Raw genomic sequence first — 23,309 nt, 5'->3', positions numbered from 1 at the left:
GTAACTTAGAAGGGTTTTGCTTCAGCAGTGAGAAAAAATTAGTCCTAGACCAAATGTTGCTCTGATCCTAACAAAACTTAAAAAATGAGACCCGAAAGGGTAAAACTGTTTCCAGGTAACTTAAATATATACCAGAACAAAGCCGAAGAATATAGGAATGTGAAAGTATCTAGCGGTTAGTAAGGTAAAATTAATAATGTCTAATATGCAACCAAATATTACCATGAATATAAAGAAGCATGAAAATAAATACCCATAATTCCAAGAAAAATCAATTACACATAATTGCCCCATCAATGACACAGATGATGTAATTAGTAAACAAAGAGCTAATTATAACTCTGCCAACGCTAGCCATTACACATGTTCAAGAGGCTAGAGGAAAGATTAAATAAGGACACAGAAGAAATAAAAAGACAAAATAAAATATCTACAGATGAGAATTACAATATCTGAGATGAAGCATAAGTGAGACGGGATTCGCAGCAGATTAGATGTAGAAGAAGGATTAATGAACATCAAAACATGTATGACAACAGTAGGATAAAGTCTATAAGAAAATAAATGGAAACATACTGGTATAAGGTTTTACACTATGTATGAAACGGTGTAGTATCACTTGAAGGGAGACTGTGACTAAAGACCACTGTACCCTCTTGGGGAAAGAAAGATATCTTTTTTTCTACCCATCCTGGGTTCACAGCTGAGGCCACTATAACAAAAAACAGATTAACAACACAGAAGCATACACGTTTACTTAATGTAAGTGTTATGTGACACAGTAGCCATCATAAGGAAAGAAGACTCAAAGAAACAGACCCGAGTATTTTTATAGTACGTTTGATGAAGAATGAATAGTCATGGAGAAATATAATGGAGCATATAATACAATGGGGTTATGATGTAATGGTAGTAAACTGGGGGAAATTTAGCCGGGTTTGCTTGTTCAGATTTTTCTCCTTGACCTTTTGTCGTGAGAGAAAAGGATGTTTCTTTTCTCTAGGTATAGGGAGGGCATCTCTCACATGAGGGACTTATGATCTACTTCAGAGAAGTGCCAGGGAAGAACAGAGTGACCCGTCCTGCTTCTGCAGTTTTCTCAAATTCATACAGCTTAAAATATTTGACATGCTAAGGTGTTACATTTTGGGGTAGTATATCTTGATACCCATCACCTGAAACCAACCACTTAATAATAGTAACACAAAGAGTTGTAGATAATATACCATGAAAGTGGTAAAATGGAATCATTGGAAAAGTCAGTTCATCTAAAAGAAGGCTGAAAGAGGAAGGCAAAAACAAAGAAGAGATGGGAGAAATAAAAATTAAATGGTAGGGACATGAGCATCCATTAATTTTGGTATACAGGAGGGGCTTGAGGGGTGTCCTGGAATCAATCCCCTTCGGATACCAAAGGATGACTGTATATTTTTTAAATTAAGAGACTTTCATTCTTTAAATATTCTTGACTTAAAGTTTTTTAAAAAGAAAAAAAATCAAAGCATAGTATAGTTGTTAAATCATTTTAATAGTATATTCAGTGGCTGAAATGATAGGCAGTATCAATCATTATTTCTTCAATATAATGTTATCCTTACTGAAAAAATAAGATATAACTGGGAAATATTCTTGGATCCCTCACACATCCACTTAATTTCTTAAAGGAAGAAAGATGAAACACATGTAACAACAGAAACAAACCATTTACTGTAACATTCCAGGAATCATGGGATACTTTTTTTCCCCAGTTTATTTATTTGCTTATCTTTATCATCTAGTGGTAGTTTGTTTCCTTTGATAGAATATATGGCAGTCCCACATTGGTGACAACTGGTGCTTCCTTCATCCAGCTGGATCACTTTGAGATTCAGTTTTACAACTTTTTAGCATTTTCCTTGTGTTCATACATCAGTTATGATGAGCCACTGATAATACTTTGTTCTAAAACGAAACATATTACTTAGTACATTTTTTTAGTGTCTCGCTGACTTTTAAAATTTGAATGATGTACAGACTTTTTTTTTAATGAAATGTAAATATTTGCTCATGGTTTCTAAATTTCTTATAAAATTAAATTAATTCAATCTGCAAAAATATTAAATGGTAAGAGAATAAACTCATCACTTAGATATTCATATTAAATGTAAATGGCCTAAACACCCCAATTAAAAGTTAAAAATTGTCTAATTGAATAAAATACCAATATCCAACTATTTCTTGCCTATAAGAAAATATTGCCACTTTCAGCATAAAAATACAAATAGGTAAAAGATAAAAGGATGGAAAAAGACATACTATTTTGAACTAATCAAAAAGAGTGGAGTGGCCATATTAATACTGAGTAAATTAGACTTCAGAGCAAATAATATTAATACTACCAGGGATGAAGAACATTATTTCATTATTTCATAATAATAGATGTAAATTTATAAAAAGGAAATAACAAATTTAAACATTTATTCACCTAATATCAGAACTCTAAAATACATAAAGAAAATGCTGATATAACTTCAAATACAAATAGACAAATCCACTGTTATAGTCAGGCTTCAGGAACTTTTTCTGAATAATTGATAGAATAAACAGACAAAAATATCAGTAAGGATATAGAAAACCTCCAAAATACTATCAATCACCTTGAATTAATTAATATTTATGGGGCTAGGCTTGGGGCTCATGCCTGTAATTCTAGCACTTTGGCAGGCCTTGAGCTCAGGAATTCGAGACAAGCCTGGGCAACACACACACACACACACACACATATATGTGTATACACACACACACACACAACACATCAGCTAAAAGCAGAATACACATTTTCTTTAAGAGAACACAGAATATTTAGCATGATATGCTATATTCTAGGCCATAAATAAATCTCAACAGACTTAAAATAATTCAACTAATACAAAGTATATTCTGTAACTACAATGGAATTAAATTTGAAATTAATAGCAAAAGATATCTGGCAAATCCCCAAATATTTGGTAACTAATATCATACTTCTAAATGACTCAGGGTCAAATAAGAAATCAAAATAGAAATTTGAAAGTGTTTGAACTAAATTAAACACACATTTCAAAACTTTTGAGATGCAACAACAGCAGTATTTAGAGGAAAATTTATAATAGTATAGACCTATATTAGAAAAGAAAATCTCAAACCAGTGATCTCAGTTTCTACCTGAAGAAACTAGAAAAACAAGAGCAAATAAATCCAAAATAAGCAGAAGAAAGTAAGTAATAAGGACCAGAGCTGAAATCAATAAAGTAGAAAACAGAAAAACAAAACAAAATTTAATAACACCCAAAACTTGTTATTATAAAGATCAGTAAAATTGATAAACCACTGGTCAAGACTGATCAGGAATTTATCAAGAAGAAACAATTTCCTTTTTCTCATACTTTATATGTAGCACCCCAAAATAAATAACTTTAATATAACATTTATTCATCTAATAACAGAAGACAGAAATGAGAAAGGTGGCATCATTACACATTCTACAGATAGTAAAAGAATAATAAGATAATATGATAAAAAATTCAGGCCAATAAATTTGACAACTTAGATAAATTGCACAAATTACTTATATGACACAATCTACCAAAGTTTATTCAGGAAGAAATTGATAATCTTAGTAGCTGTATATCCATTAAAGAAATTAAGTTGATAGTTAAAAATTATCCTATGAAACGTATTCCAAGCTCTGATTGTCTCCCTAGAGAATTGTACCCAATATTTAAGGAGAAAGTAATTCTAATTCTGTGTAAAATTTCCAGGAAATTGAAGAGGAGGAAATATTTCCCAACTGTCCCTGAGGGCAGTGCTACTCTATCCAAAACTAGACAAAGACATTCCAAGAAAACAAAACTACAGATCACTGTATGCAAGCAGCAATTGGAAATTAAAAATTGTAAAATATCATTTATAATATCAGAAAAAGTAATTATGAAGTACTTAGGAACAAACTGGACAAAAGTGGCTCAAGATTTGAACACTGAAAACTATAAAACATTGCTGCAACAAATTAAAGAGGGCAGAAATAAATGGAAACCTCATTTGTGAATTAGATAAATTTAACATTGTGAAGATATTAATTTTCCTTAAATTGGTCTATAATTCAACAGAATCTCAATCAATACCTCAATAGGCTTTTTAAAATGCTTGCAAAATTTGACAAGCTAATCCTAAAATTTATATGAAAATGCAAAGGACCTACAAGAGGCAAACTATCTTTGAAAAAGAAGAGTAAGTTTAGAAGACATATACTTGCCCTCAGGGCTCATAATAAAGCTACAGTAATCAAGACAGTGTGAGACTGAAATAAAGACAGACAAAGAAAGACAATTTCTAGGTCATGAGAGTTATGTTTCCTAAAGGAAGGCAGCAGGTGCTTATTAACTTTCCCCGTGCCCTCAGGACGCCTCAAACAGTGGTTGCCAACCACCAGCAGTTTTAGCACCACTTGGAAGCTTTTTATAAAAGCTAATTACTGGGCCCATCCCAGACCCACTGAACCAGAATCTCTGTGGGCAAAGCCCAGGAATCTGTGTTTTCACAAGCTCTCCAGGTGATAATGATGTCCATTAAAGTTTGAGATCCATTGCCTTGGCCTTTCCCTGCTAGAAATCCTCCAGGATATGGGAGACAGGGGAAGAGGTCTGGAGAGAGTGGCAGAATTCAACACCACAGAATGAAGAGGAAAACTGATGGTCTTTGTCCATGGAATCCATTAAAATATACTCTCATTGCTGCCAGGCTGAGCGGATGAATAAAAAATAAGCTAATCTCATATCAAGCCATCAGGCTATTGATGATAATTGTGTTTTAGGGTGAGCAAACAGCTTTACCAAGCTCACACAGTTGAGACAATTTGTTGTTTGGAACTATCTTACTGTAAGATGCTTAAGAAGAATGCAGAAGTATGAAAATAAATCCAGGATTCAGAAATCTTTCAAGTAAATCTTTAAAATTCTCTCTCTCTCTCATGCACACACACACATATGCACACATACACATATAGTAAGATTTCATGACACGTGAGACAGGATGTGAAGCTGAACAGTTCGATGAATGCCTGAGTGGTAAGATCACCTTGAAGAACCAGAAGTGAAGGTCTATTCTAGCTGGGTATGAGCCACAAACTCATTTCTTGGGGAACACATGAACACACTGGGGAGGCTAAGTAGCTTCTGAGGCTATTAACAGAATTTTAATCATTTCTCCTGTCATCTGAAAAATATATGATATTGAATTTTTAAAAATGGGTTTAGTGTAGTCTAGTCTTACTGTCTGAAACTAAGATGTGGTTTATTCCAATAACCAAAGTGATTCCATCCCATGTGAGGGAAAAAAGGGATAATGGTGAATTAAAAACACCTGCATGTATTTGTTGCTCCTTTAGAGGAGTCTCTCTTCATCAACATTAACTTTCTTTCCTACTTTTGAGCTGGCTGCTAAAAGTCTAGGTTTAGATCTCAAACCATTGTCCTTCCCTGCATGATGTAATAGTTACAATTACAGTCTCAACCCTCTGGCATTTAATGAAGATAAAATTGATTACTTTAGACTGAAAACAAAAAAATCACTTACAATCAGGATACTGAATATATTAGCAAGTACAAGGTCCCAGCTTCTAGTGGACTTGGCAGACTGTCAATCTCTTACTGAGTGACCCCACCCCATGCCTTTTTGTCTTTTCAGTTGCCACACAATCATGATAATTTGTTCTCTGAATGCCAGAGTATTGACAAGGAAAGGAATTCTGAAGCTGGCTGAGAGAGGTCCAATCTAGACTCCATTGACTCTTGTCTCTTTCTTTGTGTGGAACTGATTTTACAATTTCTGTGGCAATGAAAGACTAGTACCCCAAATGACTGCTGGTCCTTTGTTTATTGATCAATCTAAGCATGGACTAGAATTCATCCTCCAATTGGTAACAAGAAAAAATTGGATGGGGAAGCCCACATTGGCTAAGGCAGCACAGCAAGTTTGAATTTGGCTGCGTCTTCTTTCAATATTGGTTGACATCATCAAGAGCAGACATTGTCGTTGGAGTTAAGAGTATCAAGAGAGTTAATAAGTACCAATTTAGGGTAATATTTTATGCCTAGTCTTTATCTTTTGGTGAAGTGGTTTCTAATATCATCTCAGACTAAATATTATGGGATATTTCTACTTGTAGACGCTAAGGTATTAAGAAAAAGCTCAAAGTAGATGTGTTTTCCTTATCTTCCTAAAATTTTAGACTAAAGATGCCAAAAATTTGTGTGTTGGTATGTGTCAAAGCATTTGAACACCCTTGTAGACTATTACAACCTTTGTTCTGTACCAGGCACCGTATTGAGTATATTGCATGTATTTATTATTATATTTAGTTCTCATAGCAACCCTATACAATAATTACAATTCCTTCCTTTCACTAAGGCATAGGGACTTTAAATAAATTAGCCACAGTACAGGATGGCATAAAATTGTAGCAGAGCCAAAACTCAAACATGTCTCTGTCTGACTCAAAAACATAGGCTCATTCTCCTAGAGCCAGGCAACAACCTGAAAGCTCTGAGTTGACTTTTATAGTTCTGTGGATGAATGCAATCATCTCAGGACCCAGATAGACAGAAGTCCTTCTTTCTTATTCGTATTTCTCAGTACTAGGCCAGTCAGGACAAACTCTGTTCTCCATGGCCATGATCTTGAAGAAATTGAGATTCATCCAAAGGAAATCAGGTATTGAAATATGTGTTTATGTGTACTGATTAATCTTCCGCCTGTTTCTAGAAACATTTGAAGAAATATAGCAAAAAGCAAATATCCTGAAACTCCCTAATGAACCTGATCTCTCTCTGTCTTTCCCTTTCTCTCTCATAGGTCTTTTGCCTGTATTTCTCTGGTGGAATTTACTAAATAATTATATCAGGTGTCTTCTTATTGTACTTGACTGCTTTCATTAAGGTAATCTTGAGGGCAGAGACTTCCTTTGTTAGCCAGGGCACTCTAGGGGAACAGAAATTACACACACACACACACACACACACACACACACAAAGGAACTGGTTCATGGAGGCTAAAAAGTCTCAAAATCTGCAGGCCAAAGGCTTGAGGACCCGGAGTCCTGATAGTTAAGTTCCACTCAGAGTCTGAAGGGAGGAGAAGACAGATGTCCCAGCTCAGAGACCTTTAGGCAGAGAGAGAAAATTCTGTCTTGCTCAGCCTTTAGTTCTTTTCAGGCCTCCAGTGGATTAGATGAGGCTCACCCACACAGGGGAAGGAATCTGATTTCCTCAGTCTACCAATGCAAAGGTTAATCTCATTCAGCAACATCCTCACAGACACACCCAGAATAATCTTTCACCAAATATCTAGGCACTTTGGCCCAGCCAAATCGACACATAAAATTCACTTCCACACTTTCTTACTAATCCGTGCATTCCCTCCAATACGGGGCACTGGGCCTTGCAAGGAGTAAGTGCTCCATATATATTTACTAAATTACAAGAGACGAGATTATCCTTAGACTACGACTCAGATATAGACAATCAATTATTAATACCCTATCATTTTTCCCCACTCTGACAACCCAAACTGAAAAATGTTGGGATTGCCTCTTTTCACAATATGATTTTCTCTGAATGCAGACTCATGTTTTGACCTTCCCTGTCTGTTCCTGTTTAGTATTCATGCTGGCTTAACTCATTGATGGATCAAGTAACCATTGAGCATCTGCCGTGTTAACACTCTGAACAAGATCCTGTGAGAGGTGCTAATATGAACGGTGTTTAGCCTGATGAATAAAGTGTGGTGTCTGTGCATTCATTTTTGTATATTTATTGTTTTTAGCCAAACTTTGCCCATGTAAAGAATAACATTGATGTCAGGAACTTAAATTTGGATCTACGTACATGTTCCATTTCAGACTCACCATGAAATGAGGTGCTTGCATTTTTCATTGTTGATTTTATAATACGCTTTTGCACCTTTTGGGTAAAATTTTGCAATCAATGTAACTGAGGCAGCATGGTATGAAAGCAACCCTGGAGGTGGAAATAGAAGACTAGAATTTAAATCTTGGTTATGCCACTGATTGGTTGTATGATTTTTGTCAAGTCATTTGACCTGTGTCTATTCAGAGTTTCTTTGCTAGAATGAAGGAGTTAACTAGAATTTATTGATCTCAGTAGTCAGTCTCCTCAGGCATAGATAAATCCTGGATATGTATCCTGAGATAGATTTCCCATTTCCACATTGAAGACAACCTTCTATTTTAGAGCAATAATGAATTATATTATTTAAGAATATGAGTTTCGGAGTTCAGACTCATGCCTACGGGTTTGAATTCTAGTTCTGCCACTTTCTTACTGTGCGGACTTTAGCAAGTCAGTTAATGTTTGTGAGCCTCAGGTTTCTCAACAGTAAAGCAGTGTGAGTAATAACTATCCTATTATATTATGACAAGCATAAAATGAAATAAGAGTACTTGGCACAAAGAAGGATCTTAATTTTTAGCTTTTTAAAAAAGCTATATTTTTTATATGTAATATGTACATAAATATTCTCAATTCTATTATTATAGACTGTATTTACTATGTTTTTCATAAAGTCATCAGTTTCACTCAGGAATTAGTTGACCCTTGTGAGATACATGGTTTGACCACTTTTCACTTTGATGTTCTTCAGAAAATAAGACAATTAGAAATCTCTGATTATAATCTTCATGTAAAATATTTTACAGTCATGGCTAAAATGATCCCAGGAGTGGAATCATACACATAAATTATTTTCTTTATTCTAATAATATTACCGTTAGTGTCTACGCCAAGCAAGTATGTTATGTGTTGAGATAAAAATTCTTAGTATATTTGTTTGTGACATTTCCAACTCCCATCCCACTGAAGTCTATATTTACATAGTTTCTTTGTTTTCCTCTAACATTCATGCTATTTTAATCAATGTTCTTTCATTTTCAAGCCCCCAATAACTTTGACCCCAAAGACTTTCAGTTTGCCCCTGATATTCATAAGCATACTTATGGCAATGCATGTCTCCCATTCTTTTCTCATATTTACAACAATCTTTTTATTGGGACAAATGGGTTCATTTTTTCATGCTTGTGTTTAATATCTCACTGAGTTCAGCATAAGTTATTAAACATAATTTTCTGTTTTCTCTTTCTTCCTCAAGACATTTTTTTTTTCTCTGGACCTTTATTTCCTAACTCCAGAGTATTTGCCCAGGTCTATAGGCCCCTCTCTCTTTTGCTTTCTTACCAACCCATCTACCTTCTTCTGTTTCCTATTGCGCAACTGGCTTCACTTAAACAAGAGCGTTTGTTATTTGTACAGAGTGCAACATGTAATTGTCCTACTCTGTTTGGTTGCTATAACAAAATATCATAGACTAGGTAGCTTATAAACAACAGATATTTATTTCTCATAGTTCTGGAGGCTGAAAAGTCCAATATCCAGGCACTACTGGCAGATTTGGTGTCTGGCGAGAGCCTACACTGTGGTTCATAGACAGCCATCCATTTGCTGTGTCTCCATATGGTAGAAAGAATGAATAAAGTTTCTGGAGTCTTCTTTTTAATGGCACTAATCCATTCATGAAGGTTTCATCCCATGACCTAACAATACCATTGTATTGGGGGTTATCTTGCAACATATGAATTTTGGGGAACATAAGCTTTCAATCTATAGTAATGAAGCAGGAAATTTTCCCTGACCCCTTCATGGGCAGGAACTGGAGTATGCCTATTTCACAGAGGTCTTATCAGATAAAAAAAATTCTCCATTAAATGGCAAAACAAGTAACTATTTGGGATTCCTGGGTGTACAGTGCCTACTATTCCAAAATGAGATTATTGAGGCTAACATGACCCTTTGTATACAAAGACGGGGCAGAAATAATATTTCTAGCAAATCCACATACCTCAATCACATTTAATTTCACAAAATTTACATCTAATAAGCATTGTTCCAACTAACAAACCATCTGGTGCTAGTCTAAGATAGAGATGGCTGAAGTGCTCCTGATTCCAGTATTTTAGGTGTTAAATCTCCATTCTAACATTGTCAATCCTCAACTGGAGTACTCAAATATTAACTAGCTTCCTCTAGGATATAAATTAATATGTATACCACATTGTATGTGAATTATTTTAATTATATTACAGGCCATATACAAATTATATATAGGTTTAGTCTTCCTGAATATTGCAAGTTGAGTCTGTGAGAGAAAAAATTAGGATGAATTGAGAATAACTAGAATTCAGAATTCTTTTTCATTAAGTGATGACTGTGTTAACTCATATTCCTGGTTAGGTAGCAAGTCCTATGAACTGTGATTTTCTCCTAACAGCTAAAGAGCAGGAAAAAAATGGACTTATTCTAGTTAATGATTTGCTTTTTCTATTTTTATAGAAAAAATGAAGTAAATTATTTCACTTTTCTTAGTGCTATTACTATTTTGTCAGGAAGATAGATCTTCCAAATTTTAGGAAACGATGAATCTAAGTCCTATATTGCTCTCATTTCCTTTTTCTCTTTGTCTCTCTTCTGTTGTAGCCCTTCCTTCACTGCTAAGCCTTCACCCTGACTCTACCCTGCCCCCACTGCCTTTTGTTCTTTGGAAGACACTCATTAACATTTGCTAATGTATGCTAATGAGCAATAATTAGCATCTCTAATGTGAACAAAAGCAGTGCTACAAAGGAAGGGTAAAGATGTGTACAGAGTTCAGCCAGCCTTTTATGCTTCTTTATGCCTTAGGAACAATCCTCTTCTTTCAGTTCTTTCACAATTCTTTAGTGTTTTTTGTTTGTTTCATTTTGTTTGCTTATCCATGAACCCTGACAACCATTCTTCTTCTTGAGTTGGAATATTGCAAAAATGCTATGGAGGACAGAAAGATTCCTTTTTGTCCTAAATAACCCAAGGATATAAGCATAGCTGCTAACAGGTTATAATGCACATTTGTATTTTCATCTGGTTGTTATTTTGGTATCCTATTACTAGAAAAGATTTTAACCAGAAAACCTCACACAGGATAATGTATTTCATTTTACCACACTTATTTACAGTGGTTGCCCTTTATGGTAGTAATTGCAATGTGAAAGCATACACTCTGAATATATATTATGACAGCATGGTTAAATAAGAAATGTTCCCTCCCTCGAACAATCTAAATGCAAAGAAAATGCAAGACTCACCGCTTACTTTTTCATAACCACAGAGGGCTCTAAATGTCTTTGTAAATAGCTATTTATTTATTGAATATGTATAGTTTTTTTTTGAAAAAGCCAGCCCTCCAAACCACACAGAGTAAGAGCTGTTTTTGTTCTTTCTGTAGACTGATGGTGTCGTGAAATACCTAATTGCAGTTTCTCACAAATACTCCAGCATGTAATTTGCCATTTGCAGAACGAGGCTTCACATTTCATATTTGCTCTTCCAGCTCAGGGGTGGTAGAATTTGGAAACATACCGGCAACCCACTTCAGTCAGCCTGTGTTTAATTATAATTTCACGTACAATAAAAGCAGAAGGAAAACGTGCAAAAAAATTGGTGTGCATCCCTTTCCCCTCCTTCTTACGTATATAAAAAAGATTTATTTCCATTGTAAAAGGATAGAATGGGGATCTTTATTTTGAGTAGATTTTCTATTTTTGTTCTTTCTGTTTGCCTCAGAATTAGCGCCCTCTCTCTGTGACCTCACAGTAAAATGTGTTTCTCCTTAGGCTTCATCCTATTCTATTTATCAACTATATTGTGTTTATCAACTATTTTATATTGTGTTTTTAATAAAGCAGACATCTGCAGCTATTTATTTTCTACTTCTGAGGGCCCAAAGAGTCTCAAAAAATGAGTGTAATCTAGAAGGAAAAACATTGAAGAGTGACAGCTATTATAACAGTTGTAATTTTTGCCTGCCTCCCTCTTTTGGATTGGTGAGTCCTACCAAAAACCAAAACTATTATTCTCTTTGTAATTTTGAAACCACAGAGATTGAAAATAACTATTTAGTATTTTCAAGATATTATAATGTTTGAAAATGTGACCAGTTTTGGAGGCATTTATTACACAAGTTTCCAGTACAGTGTTTTTGAATGTCTGCGCCCTCTGGTTTTCACAAAACTGGTCTTAAGGAAGATAAGATACTGGTACACACAGAAGAAATATCAGCCTACGTTTGTCACATTAAATCTTATCCCCAGATACTTTGATGATATTTAAGTGTAATGATCTCATTCTGTGTTTCTCACTCCTGATGATTTTTTAAATGTCTTATAGCTTATAGGTTTATTAAGGTATTTGATTTATGTAAGAACTAAATAATTATTCTCTTCATTCAATGGCTTCTGAAATATTATGTTTAATTCCATCATTTGAAGGACTTGGGATTGTTATAAACAAATGGCACGAGCTTCTTTTTGTCCTGACCTAGAAGTAGCAAAAATAAAGGGAGGTGCTTAGTTAACCTGAGTGAGATTTAATAATCTTGGGTATATTTTATTCTAGAGTAAGAAGAATTGCACCCTATTATTTTTATTCAGTTTCATATGCAGTAGCTTCTGTTCCCTACTTCACAACCACCAATAGTGTTATCATAAATTCAGAGAGTTGGGCTGTATTAGCCCATTCTTGCACTGCTATAAAGAACTACCTGAGACAGGGTAACCTGTAAAGAAAATAGGTTTAATTGGCTCATAGTTCTGCAGGCTGTACAGAAAGCATGGCTGCTTTCTGCTATCCAGCCTCCTCATGGAGGCCTCAGGAAACTTACAATCATGGCAGAAGGCAAAGTTGAGGAAGGAGGTAATTCCTACATGGCCGGAGCAGGAGGAAGAGAGAGAAGGGGAAGGTGCTATACACTTTTAAACAAGATCTTGTGAGAACTCACTATTCCAAGAACAGCAAAGGGAAAGTCTGTGCCCATGATCCAGTCACCTCCCACCAGGCAGCTCTTCCAACACTGGGGATTACAATTAGACATGAGATTTTGGCACAAATTTGAACCATATCCTGGGCCATTCTCTATATGGAGATGATGCCTGAATATGATTTGGTGACTCAATCTAGCATCCAAGTGGCTCATTGTTGGGCAATTCTTCTTTAGTCTTCTTTAGGGCTAATTTTACTCATTCCTTTTGAAATTTGGATTGATTTACTTTTTGTTTGGTTTTAAGAAAAGCAAAATATCTAAATGCTGTTCTTGGCATAGCTTATATACATATACATGCATACACATGTGTAATTTTCTTCAGATCAAAATATGCATCCCCATCATTCGTATTGCCATAATCAGAAATTAGTAATTTGAGGGGCAATGAATGACCTTATACCTAGAGTTTTCAGAGTATAATATTACACAGTGTGTATTCATAAGAATGCTGCCTTTTAAAGAGGTTTTTTTTAAAAATCATAGCTTATTTTTTATAGTTTCACTGGTCTGTCTTCCCTTTTCTCTCTTTTTTTCCCCCTTGAGAAGAGAGATTTCACGTTTTTGTTAAGGGGCTCATAATTTCCTTATGAAATATGACAAATTTCACTTTATCTTAAAAATTATTTTATTCACATTTTCTAGCTTTTCACCTTCAAATTCTTGTTAAAGCAAAATATTAATAGTACAGATAGCTGAAGTTGGCCCGAGTTTAGTTAACCTGAGGCTACACATTATATATATATATAAAATATTTATTTGTCATATGTAGCAAGACTAAAATGCAAATTTTGCTTTTTATTTATTCTTTTCCAGTATCATTTACTGTAATTCTCACCCCATATTTATTCTTTTACTTCTCTTTCTGTTTCTCTCCTTTCTCTTCTCATTCTTTTTGTTTCTTTTCTTCTCCCTACCCTATCTTTTAGTTCCATAGTTTTGAATTGCTATAGTGGACTCAAATCTAAACAAGAGGTATATTAGTAAATTGTTCAGTCTTTTAACAAAGTATCAGTCAGAGAAGCACAGCCCAGGGATAAACCAAAAGCAGAAATAAAACTGAGGAATTAATAATCTAATTCGTGTTGTTTGCTTTACATTATAGGTGGTTCATTTTGTAGCCTACATCTTCAATTTCTCAATTCTCATTAGATCTTTCTTAACAGCATATAAGACCATTCTAACTAGCAAAAATAGCTGTATCCCTTTACTCACTGCCCATCAGTTCATAAAGCCACTTGAATTCAGCTTTTTGCCCACACAACTGCACTAACTATATGCCTGCCAAGATCATCAATATCTCTACATTGTCAAATCCAGTGGTCAATTTTCAGTCCTCATTGTACTTAGCAAGTTATGATACATCTCTGATGCACATCTTCTGCCATCCACAATCTCTGACTTTCCTTCTACTTAAGAGCTGATTGTTCATTTTTAGTTTCTTCAGTTTGTTCTTCTGTTCCTCACCATTTTGAGTCTCCTTTTTCTGTTTTGTTTACCCTCATTTTCTTTGTTATCTCATCTGGTCTTATGGCTTTAAATACAATGTTTATGCTGATAATTCCCTAATTCATATTTCCAGTCCAGACCTTTCTTCTGAACTCCAGGCTCAAATATTCAATTGCCTACTTAATGTCATGCTTGGATGTCTAGATGGCACCTGAAATCCAACGGATCTGATTAAACTCCTGATCTTTAACAGCTCCTACCTAAGCTATTCTCCCTACAGTCTTCCATCTTCTTTTCCTATAATTCCATTCTTCAGGTGCTCAAGCCAAGAACCAGTTGCTATCCTTGATTTCTCTATTTCTCTCACATCCTACAGGGATGACATGGGTTCATTTATGCCTGTCATGCCATTGATTAACATCCCTATCAAGAAAGTTTAGTCTGAGGTAAAAGACATCCAATTTGTATGAGAAGGGCCAACGTTGACATTCTTTGTACACAAAAAAGAATTCTGAGAAGAAACACAAAAGAGCTAAATAATACATTGCTATTGCAGCTCAAGCAGACTGGATAAGAGACCCATACCTAATCTCAAATCTTACTGTTATAAAGTCATTCTTTTTTTTTTTGAGACGGAGTCTTGCTCTTTCGCCCAGGCCGGACTGCAGTGACACTATCTCAGCTCACTGCAAGCTCTGCCTCCCGGGTTCATACCATTCTCCTGCCTCAGCCTCCCGAGTAGCTGGGACTAGAGGCACCCACCACCACGCCCAGCTAATTTTTTATATTTTTAGTAGAGATGGGGTTTCACCATGTTAGCCAGGATGGTCTCGATCTCCTGACCTCGTGATCCACCCTCCTCGGTCATTTTTTTTTTTTTTAAGAGGGAGTCTTACTTTGTGGACCAGGGTGGAGAGCAGTGGCACAATCTCGGCTCACTGCAACCTCTGCCTCCCGGGTTCAGGTAATTCTCCTGACTCAGCCTCCTGAGTAGCTGGGATTACAGGCACCCGCCACCAAGCTCAGCTAATTTTTGTGTTCGTAGTAGAGGCGGGGTTTCATCTTGTTGTCCAGGCTGGTCTTGAACTCCTGACGTCAAGTGATCTGTCCACCTTGGCCTCCCAAAGTGCTGGGATTACAGGCGTGAGCCACTGCGCCTGGCCTATAAAGTCATTCTTTTGCATCAAATAGTAAGACTTATTAAAGGCAGTGGTATTTTCTTTTACTGTCTACAAACCCTTATCCAAGAGCATTTTCTCTGTATTTCTTTGTGAGCACACAATAAATGGTAATTCAATAAGTGAATTTTCAGTTTCCAAAATAATAACCTGGAGCTATAAACATTGCTTCAAGAAGTAAATGTGGGTCAGAGAAAAAGGCAATACCATTCAACTCTTCTGGCCACTTGGTCACTGTGTTATCCTGAAGAAGCATAAACTTTCAGCATTATAGATTAAAAAAGAAGCCCCAGAACAACATCCACTTTTCTGAACGACTCCTATGCCTCTGAAATGTGACATTTTGCTGTTGTTTCTTTTTGCTGTTTTTAATTACTGAGTCTATCTGCATGAAATAAGGATCTGGGTTGCCTAGGAGTTCATCTGCTCCTATTGCATATTCCTCTTTTAACTACACATACTTCAATGCAGTTTTGCTTGCTGCCTCCAACATTTTGACAGACTTCCCCTCCTCTTCCTTCACTATCCTCCCATCACTCTCCAGGAGAGAAGGTTATTTTTAAAGTGCATGATCAATAGGCATTGGGGAGCAGCTGAGGCATGAAGAGATCATACAATTGGGAATAAGGTACTAGGGACTGCTGAGAGAAGGAATGGCAACAGGCCATCTCAGAGATTGTCTGAGAAAGGAAAGGGTTTGTAACTCCCATTCAAGTATTCTGAGCTATCTCTTTGCACAGGTTTTTGTCTTGGAGGGAGTTCTTAACATAGTTCTTTAGCATTGCTTTAAGTTGAAGGAGATATAGGCCAAGTGCTGATAGTTACTTTTCCGGCCAAATAATGTTCCATTAAATCGAGTTTGCTCTGAGGATCTTGATAGTGTCTTAAATCTCCTGGTCAGAGTGCTGCTATTTGGTTTTTGATGCTTGTGATGCCTTTGCTGAGGGTTTGAATCAAGAACAAAACAAGTATTATCACAATGACTATAAAACATGACTATTCCATGATCAGACAAAGGAATGCTGTTAAGCAAAGAAGGCACCTAAGGAGAATGTGGAGAGATGATCATGCACAGACCAGAATCACTGTTGGAAAACCAACTCAAGAGGAGGGAATGGGTCATTTCTGCAGCATTCTTCATTGCATCACTGAGAAATCACAGCTCTGTTTTAGTTCTCTACTTGCCAACACAGGGAATATCTTCCCTTATGGACTTTTAGGTTTTATTTAATGGTTATTTATAAACTATTCTTTCTGTGCCAGAGAAGATGATTCATGACTCTAGCCCTGCTTTTTCTCTCCCTTGGTTGTTAGAGGAAACTGAGTTGTTGCTTATCTCTTTAGCTTGGGATACCTTATTCTGCTCTTTTTATTCAATATATAATCTTTCCTAAGGGTTTCCTTATATTTTTGTTCATTTAGTAGATTTTTCTATTTTATTTAATTAACTTTATATTATCACATTCTAGTGAAATAATCATCACAAATCAGCCTAATACATTGTGCAAATGTTTTAAAATTTTACTTTGGCTGTGCATATAGCAAAGTAGGCTGTGGGTCAGCATTTGCTATTTGTCCTCAGCTGTTTCTTCTTTATATATAACTGATAAGACCCTGCTCCAATGTTAATCTTATATCATTAAAATTCTTTCCTAGAGAATCCTTCTTTGACTGAAGAAGCTTAGTGGTGACATTAATTGCAAATAAAAGACCATGACCTATTGTAGAATGTGGAATATCTCCTTAGAAGTGTCTGCCTTCATTATTGCAAACTTTCAGTAGTGACATAAAGATCTTTGTCCTGTGTAGATTCAGTTGCAGCCAGCAACAGAAGGCATATTTTCACTTTGAACAAAAGAACATTTATTTTCACATTCTGTGGCTGATGTTGAGTGATAACATTTTTGCATATCCTAAAATTTTTTACCCAGATGCTGTTTAAAGGCAAAAAGTGCTTTTACAATAATTTTCTTTGTGAATGGAATTTACACTCTTGGCATGTGTTGCCTTTTCAATATGCCTGTGAAATTCTGAATAATAACCTTTGACAGTGAGTGAACAGAAACAAAACCAGAGGTTGTTTCATCTGTTCACAGCAACATTGTTTGTCATCTTTGCTTTTTTGGACAAATGCCATTCCACCTTAAATAAAAATATGATAAAATTCATGTTTTATAAGCAAGTTAATAGACTTTGATTATTAAGAAATATTCTAATTTTTCCAAGGCAAGAAACCTGTGACGAATGAACATTCAGTTGACAAAAGAAAAAATATGCCAATAAATATATTTTTTCATATTACTGTAGTGTTAAAAATTTTATAAAACTTTTATATGCCTTTATAAAAATGAAGCAAAGCTAAAAAGAAGATGCTGTATGTGTATGGGGTGAGGAATAAACAGAAAAAGTGTCCTTTGTCTTGGAAAGAACTGTAAAACCACCTATCTCCATATTGCCAAAGGGAATCACATATTGGGAAATTTAGGCTATATTAATATAATACCTATAAAAATAATTGGAATAGAAAAGATCTGGCTTTAAGCATTTTTCTAAAGACTTTTTCATGCTTGGTAAAAGTGGTTGGAATAAATTATTCTCTATTTTTAAGTAGTTAATTTGGTTATTAACCTAATTGGTACGGGCATGTGGATATAGCTTTATTAACAATTCAATTTCTCATGAAATAAAATAACCTAACAAACCCCAAGTATACTTATTGCAATACAGAATTTATTTTGGTTGAAGTTATTTTGAATTGAGCTGATAACTTATAACTTTGAATTGGGCTTATAACTGTTATGTTTTGCAAATCCCTGAAGATTATGAGATAGAAAAATCTTTGCATGGCATTGTATAAGATGCTATAGCTGCATATCTTTAATAAATTGTGCTCATTTTGACAAGTTTATGGAAAAAATTGTATTAACTGCACAAAAACATTGTGATAAAAAAATAAAAGTAAAAAACACTTACTAACAATTGTACAGGCATTTAAATAATTGCTGTACTGTTTTCTTTCCTCAACAGTACAAATCAAAGTGGAGGAAAAAGAAGACGAGACTGAGGAAAGCTCAAGTAAGTGGTGATGGGCCACTTGGGATACATTTCCTAAGGAATACCAGTAAACTCAAGGAATTTATCCTCTTGTGGACTTGAGCTACCATATATAAGCAGAAGTGTGTGTGGATAACTTTTGATGGTCTCACAGGAGGAATCAAGTTCAGCAAACACCCTAGAGTCTATCCAGTTGGCACTGTAGGGGCCAAGACCGTGTTCCCTTGATTGTTTGCTAAAAAATCAACAAGCAAAAGACATATTAATAGGAGAAAAGGCATATAATTTCATAGAACTTGCATTCATTAAAGCCTTAGGATGAAGACCCAAAGATACAGAAAATTGTCTATTTTTATGCTTAGGTTCAACAAAGTGTGGACAGCAGTGTAGAAATATGATTGGACAAAAAGGGTATAATCTAATGTTTACACACTGAGTGGGGAAACACAACAAGGCCTGTCTGCCTAGATTCTTCTTGGCCTCTCTAAGCATGCATTTCTTTCTTCTGGGTATGGGGCAGGGACCCTCTTTGGAATGAGGGTCTTATGATCTACACTCAAACAAGGTAGGTCGGATGATTTCTTGATGACCAGTTTTTACACAGACAGGGCAGAGGGAATGTTAGAGTAGTATTTTTAGGCTTTATGCATTTGAGAAGAATGTTTATTCTGCTGTTATTGGGTAGAATGTTCTGTATATGTCTGCTAGGTCTATTTGATCTATAATGTTGTTCATGTCTGCTGTTTCCTTATTGATTTTCTCTCTAGATGTTCTGTCCATTATGGAATGTAATGTAGGGTATTGAAGTTTCCTACTATAATTATATTGCTGTGTATTTTCTGTCTTGAATTTCGTTAATGTTTGTATATTTAGGTGCTCTGATGTTGGATGCATATATACTTATAATTGTGATATCTTCCTGGTAAATTGACCCTTTTATTACTATATAATGCTCTTATTTGTTGCTTATGGCAGTTTTATACTAAAAGTATATCTTGTCCGATATAAGTATAGCCACCCCTGTTCTTTTTTAGCTACCATTTGCATGGCATATCATTTTCTGTTCCTTCACTTTCATCCTATGTGTGTCCTTAAATCTAAGGTGAATCTTTTATAGTTAGCATACAGTTGTTTCTTTTCTTTGGTTTGTTTTTTAATTCATTCAGCCACTTTATGTCTTTTGATTGGGAAGTTCAATCCACTTAAACTTAAAGTATTATTGATAGAGCAAAACTTACTTTTGCCATTTTGTTCATTGTTTTCTGTCTTGAAGCTCTTTTGTCACTTTTTTATCTCGTGCTATTCTCTTTTATATTTTATTGATTTTTATTATAGTGATATATTTTGATTCCTTTCTCTTTTTCTTTTGTGTATCTTCTATAGAAATTTTATTGTGGTTACCATGGGACTTACGTTCAACATCTTATAATTATAAAAGTCCTATTTTAAGCAGAAAACAATTTAACCTCAATTGCATACTAAAACTGTACACTTCTACTTTCCCTGACACTTAATGTTATTGACATCTTGATTTACATATTTTTATATTATGCATCCATTAACATATTCTTATAGTTACTCTTAATACTTTTTTACTTTTATAATACTATTAAAAGTTACCAATATACTGTCATTAAAGTATTATAGTATCCTGTATGTGTCTATATATTTACCTTTACCAGAGAGTTTTATATTTTCATGTGATTTTGTGTTGCTCTTTAGTGTCCTCTCTTTTCAACTTGAAGAACTTCCTTTAGTATTATTTGTAAGAAAAGTCTAAGGGTGATTAACTTAGATTTTGTTTGTCTGAGAGTCTTTATTTCTCGGTCATTTATAAAGGACAGACTTGCTGAGCATAGCGTTCTTGGCTGTCAGGTTTCTTCTTTTCAGCACTTTTAAAATATCATCCTACTTTCTTCTGGCCTGCATAGTTTCTGCTAAGAAATGATAGTCTTATGAAGGTTTCCTTGTACATGACAAGTTGCTTTTCTGTTTCTTTCAAAATTCTGTCTTTGTCTTTGACTTCTGGCAATTTAAGTATAATGTATCTTGGTGTGGATTTATTTGGGTTCACATAATTTAGGGTCTGTGGGCTTCCTGAATCTGAGGGTGCATTTCCTTCCCCAGATTTGGGAAGATTTTGGCTATTATTTTCTTTGAATAGTCTTTCTGGCCTTTTCTTTCTTTTATTCTCCTTCAGAAGTCCCATAGTGTATACATATTGGTCTGCTTGTTGATCCCTCATAAAACTTTCTTCACTTTTTCTTATTCTTTTTATGGTTTTTCTCTTCTAACTATAATTTCAAACATCCTATGTTTCAATTTGGTAATTCTTTCTTTTGCTTGATCGAGTCTGCTGTTAGACCTCTGTAGTGAATTTTTGTTACTCTATTCTTCAGTTATTGTGTTCAGTTATTGTCTTGTACTCTTCAATATTTATCTCTGGTTATTTTTATATTTTTATTTCTGTTGAAATTCTCACTTTGTTCATGCATTTTTCTTCTGAATTTGTTGAGCATCTTTATGAGTTATTTTTAATAGTCTGTTAAGTAATTCATATATCTCCATTATATTAGGGCTGGTTTCTGGAGCTTTATCTTCTTCTCTTGTTTGGGGCATGTTTTCCTGTTTCTTTGTTTTTCTTGATTTTGTTTGTTTGTTTTGGTATCCATATATTAGAAAAAACCAATTCTTTTCCCAGCCTTCAGGAGAAGGATTAGCCTTGTACAGAAGAAGAGTTTCACCAATGAGCGAGGCCAGAGATTCTTGGGCCTCTCAAACATTTCCTGTGCATGCATTATCTCTGGACTTGTGTGTGTAAATTCCCAATAAGAGGGATTTTTCAGTTGACCTTTTTCTTTTTAAGAATTCATAATCTCTTGTTCCCTCCAGTGTCCTTCTGTCATAACATGTGTCTTCTGAGGAAGCAGCATGTCCTGAGTTCTTTTTTTTGCTTCCAGTAGCCCCTAGGCATCAACAGTGTGCTGGGTCCTGTCCATGCTCTGAGACTGGACATTCCCTTAGGCAGCCTCCTGAAAAGTCTGAACATAGGGTATATATTTCAGTCTTTTATTTCCCATTTCAGGGGCAAGTCAAGGGCTGGAATTCTTGCCAATTGTGTCATGCTGAACTGGGGGAAGGGGTTCTGGTGAATGAGTACAAACTAATTCAAAACTTCACCTTTGTTCTCCGTGGCCCTGGGCCATCTAGAATATGCTGGGTCCTATTAGTGCTCTAGGAGACAAGTGGGACAGAAGCCAGTCCAGTCATTTTTTCCAAAAGTTGGAGTTTTGGATGCACTATCCAACTGTTTTTCTTCCCAGAGAGGTGCAGATTTCGTGTTTATCATCTGGTCACTCTGTGCTAAGGTGGGGGAGTGGCTATTTGAGTGAGGCATACTATTCAAACGGCTATCTTTGCTCTCATTGGTTCCCAACCAGAGGTCTTTTCCTGTCAGTGATCAGATTCTGGCAAGACAGAAACCAGTCCTTTGGGAACCTCCAGAAAAATCAGAATGTTGGACACATGGTTCAGTTGTTTTCTCCCCTCCCCAGGGAGAAACTGGGAGATAATGGTTTCCTCCCAATTGTATGGTGTTGTGTTAGCAGAGAGGGATTATGGTGTGAGGGTGTGCCAGATTTTTCTACCAGCTACCTAGCTAATTTTGGGTTCATCTAGGGTGCAGACACCTTTCAACTAGTTTCTGAATTTCTCACGAAGGGAGCTTATCTCCACATTGTAGTTGAACTTTTATGTCCATGAGGGAAGGCCAGTCCAGGGCTTCCTATTGTGTCGTCTTGTTGATGTCATCCCAGTAGTTTAGTTTTAATATAAAAAATACTAAAATTCAGAATACCAAGTAGCTGCTTGGGTTTGTGAGTTATTAGTGGGTGAATTGTTTCTCGCCTCCTGTCAAGTTTTTGTCCTTTCTTTAATTAGTGACTAATGTGGCTAATAAAAGCTGGGTAAATATTCAGAATGCCACGATGGGGTTCAAATAACATACATTTGCCACAATATTAAACAAACAGAAACTCACTCTTGATTTGGATGACAGAATATATATAGTTTTCCAAGCCCAGTTAGAATAGTTATTACAGGCCGGGCACGATATCTCGCGCCTGTAATCCCAGCACTTTGGGAGGCCAAGGCAGGTGAATCACTTGAGGCCAGGAGTTCAAGACCAGCCTGGCCAACATGGTGAAACCCCATCTCTACTAAAAATACAAAAAATTAGCTGGGTGTGATGGCGCACACCTGTATTCCCAACTACACAGGAGGCTGAGACAAGAGAATTGTGTGAACTCTGGAGCTAGAGGTTGCAGTGAGCCGAGACTATGCTATTGTACTCCAGCCTGGGTGATAGAACAAAATTATGTCTCAAAAAAAAAAAAAAAGTAAAGTTATTCTGTTTTTTTCTCTCTGCTACCTGACATTTAGTAATATATGTAATATTTAGATCTTATACCTGAAATATCAATAAAAAAGTTTTAACAAGTGGTAATTAAAGATAATTTTGAAAAAATAAAATGATGACTCACACGTATGTGAAAAGAACATATTTAACTAATAAAACAACTTGTGAGATGCTATAATCAGTTCAAAGGAAAGTCCAAAGAATAAATACATTTATAGATAATAAATATTGAAATGATTGTACAAATGAAAGCAAAGTTGTTTTTTGAAAGGGGG

The 23,309-nt window shown here is 35.4% G+C and overlaps 1 protein-coding gene across 1 annotated transcript in view; it reads left to right on the top strand.

Annotated features, from left to right (window-relative positions):
• Positions 1-23,309, top strand: part of TMC1 (transmembrane channel like 1) — a 202,955-nt gene that overhangs the window by 50,329 nt on the left and 129,317 nt on the right. Inside the window, exon 3 of the mRNA XM_063636643.1 lies at positions 18,591-18,638. Within this exon, the coding sequence (XP_063492713.1) occupies positions 18,591-18,638 (48 nt within the window). The remainder of the gene's footprint in view (positions 1-18,590; positions 18,639-23,309) is intronic.

Source organism: Symphalangus syndactylus, chromosome 3, assembly GCF_028878055.3.
Source record: "Symphalangus syndactylus isolate Jambi chromosome 3, NHGRI_mSymSyn1-v2.1_pri, whole genome shotgun sequence".
Lineage (NCBI taxonomy): Eukaryota > Metazoa > Chordata > Mammalia > Primates > Hylobatidae > Symphalangus > Symphalangus syndactylus.
This window is presented reverse-complemented; position numbering and strand designations above follow the sequence as displayed.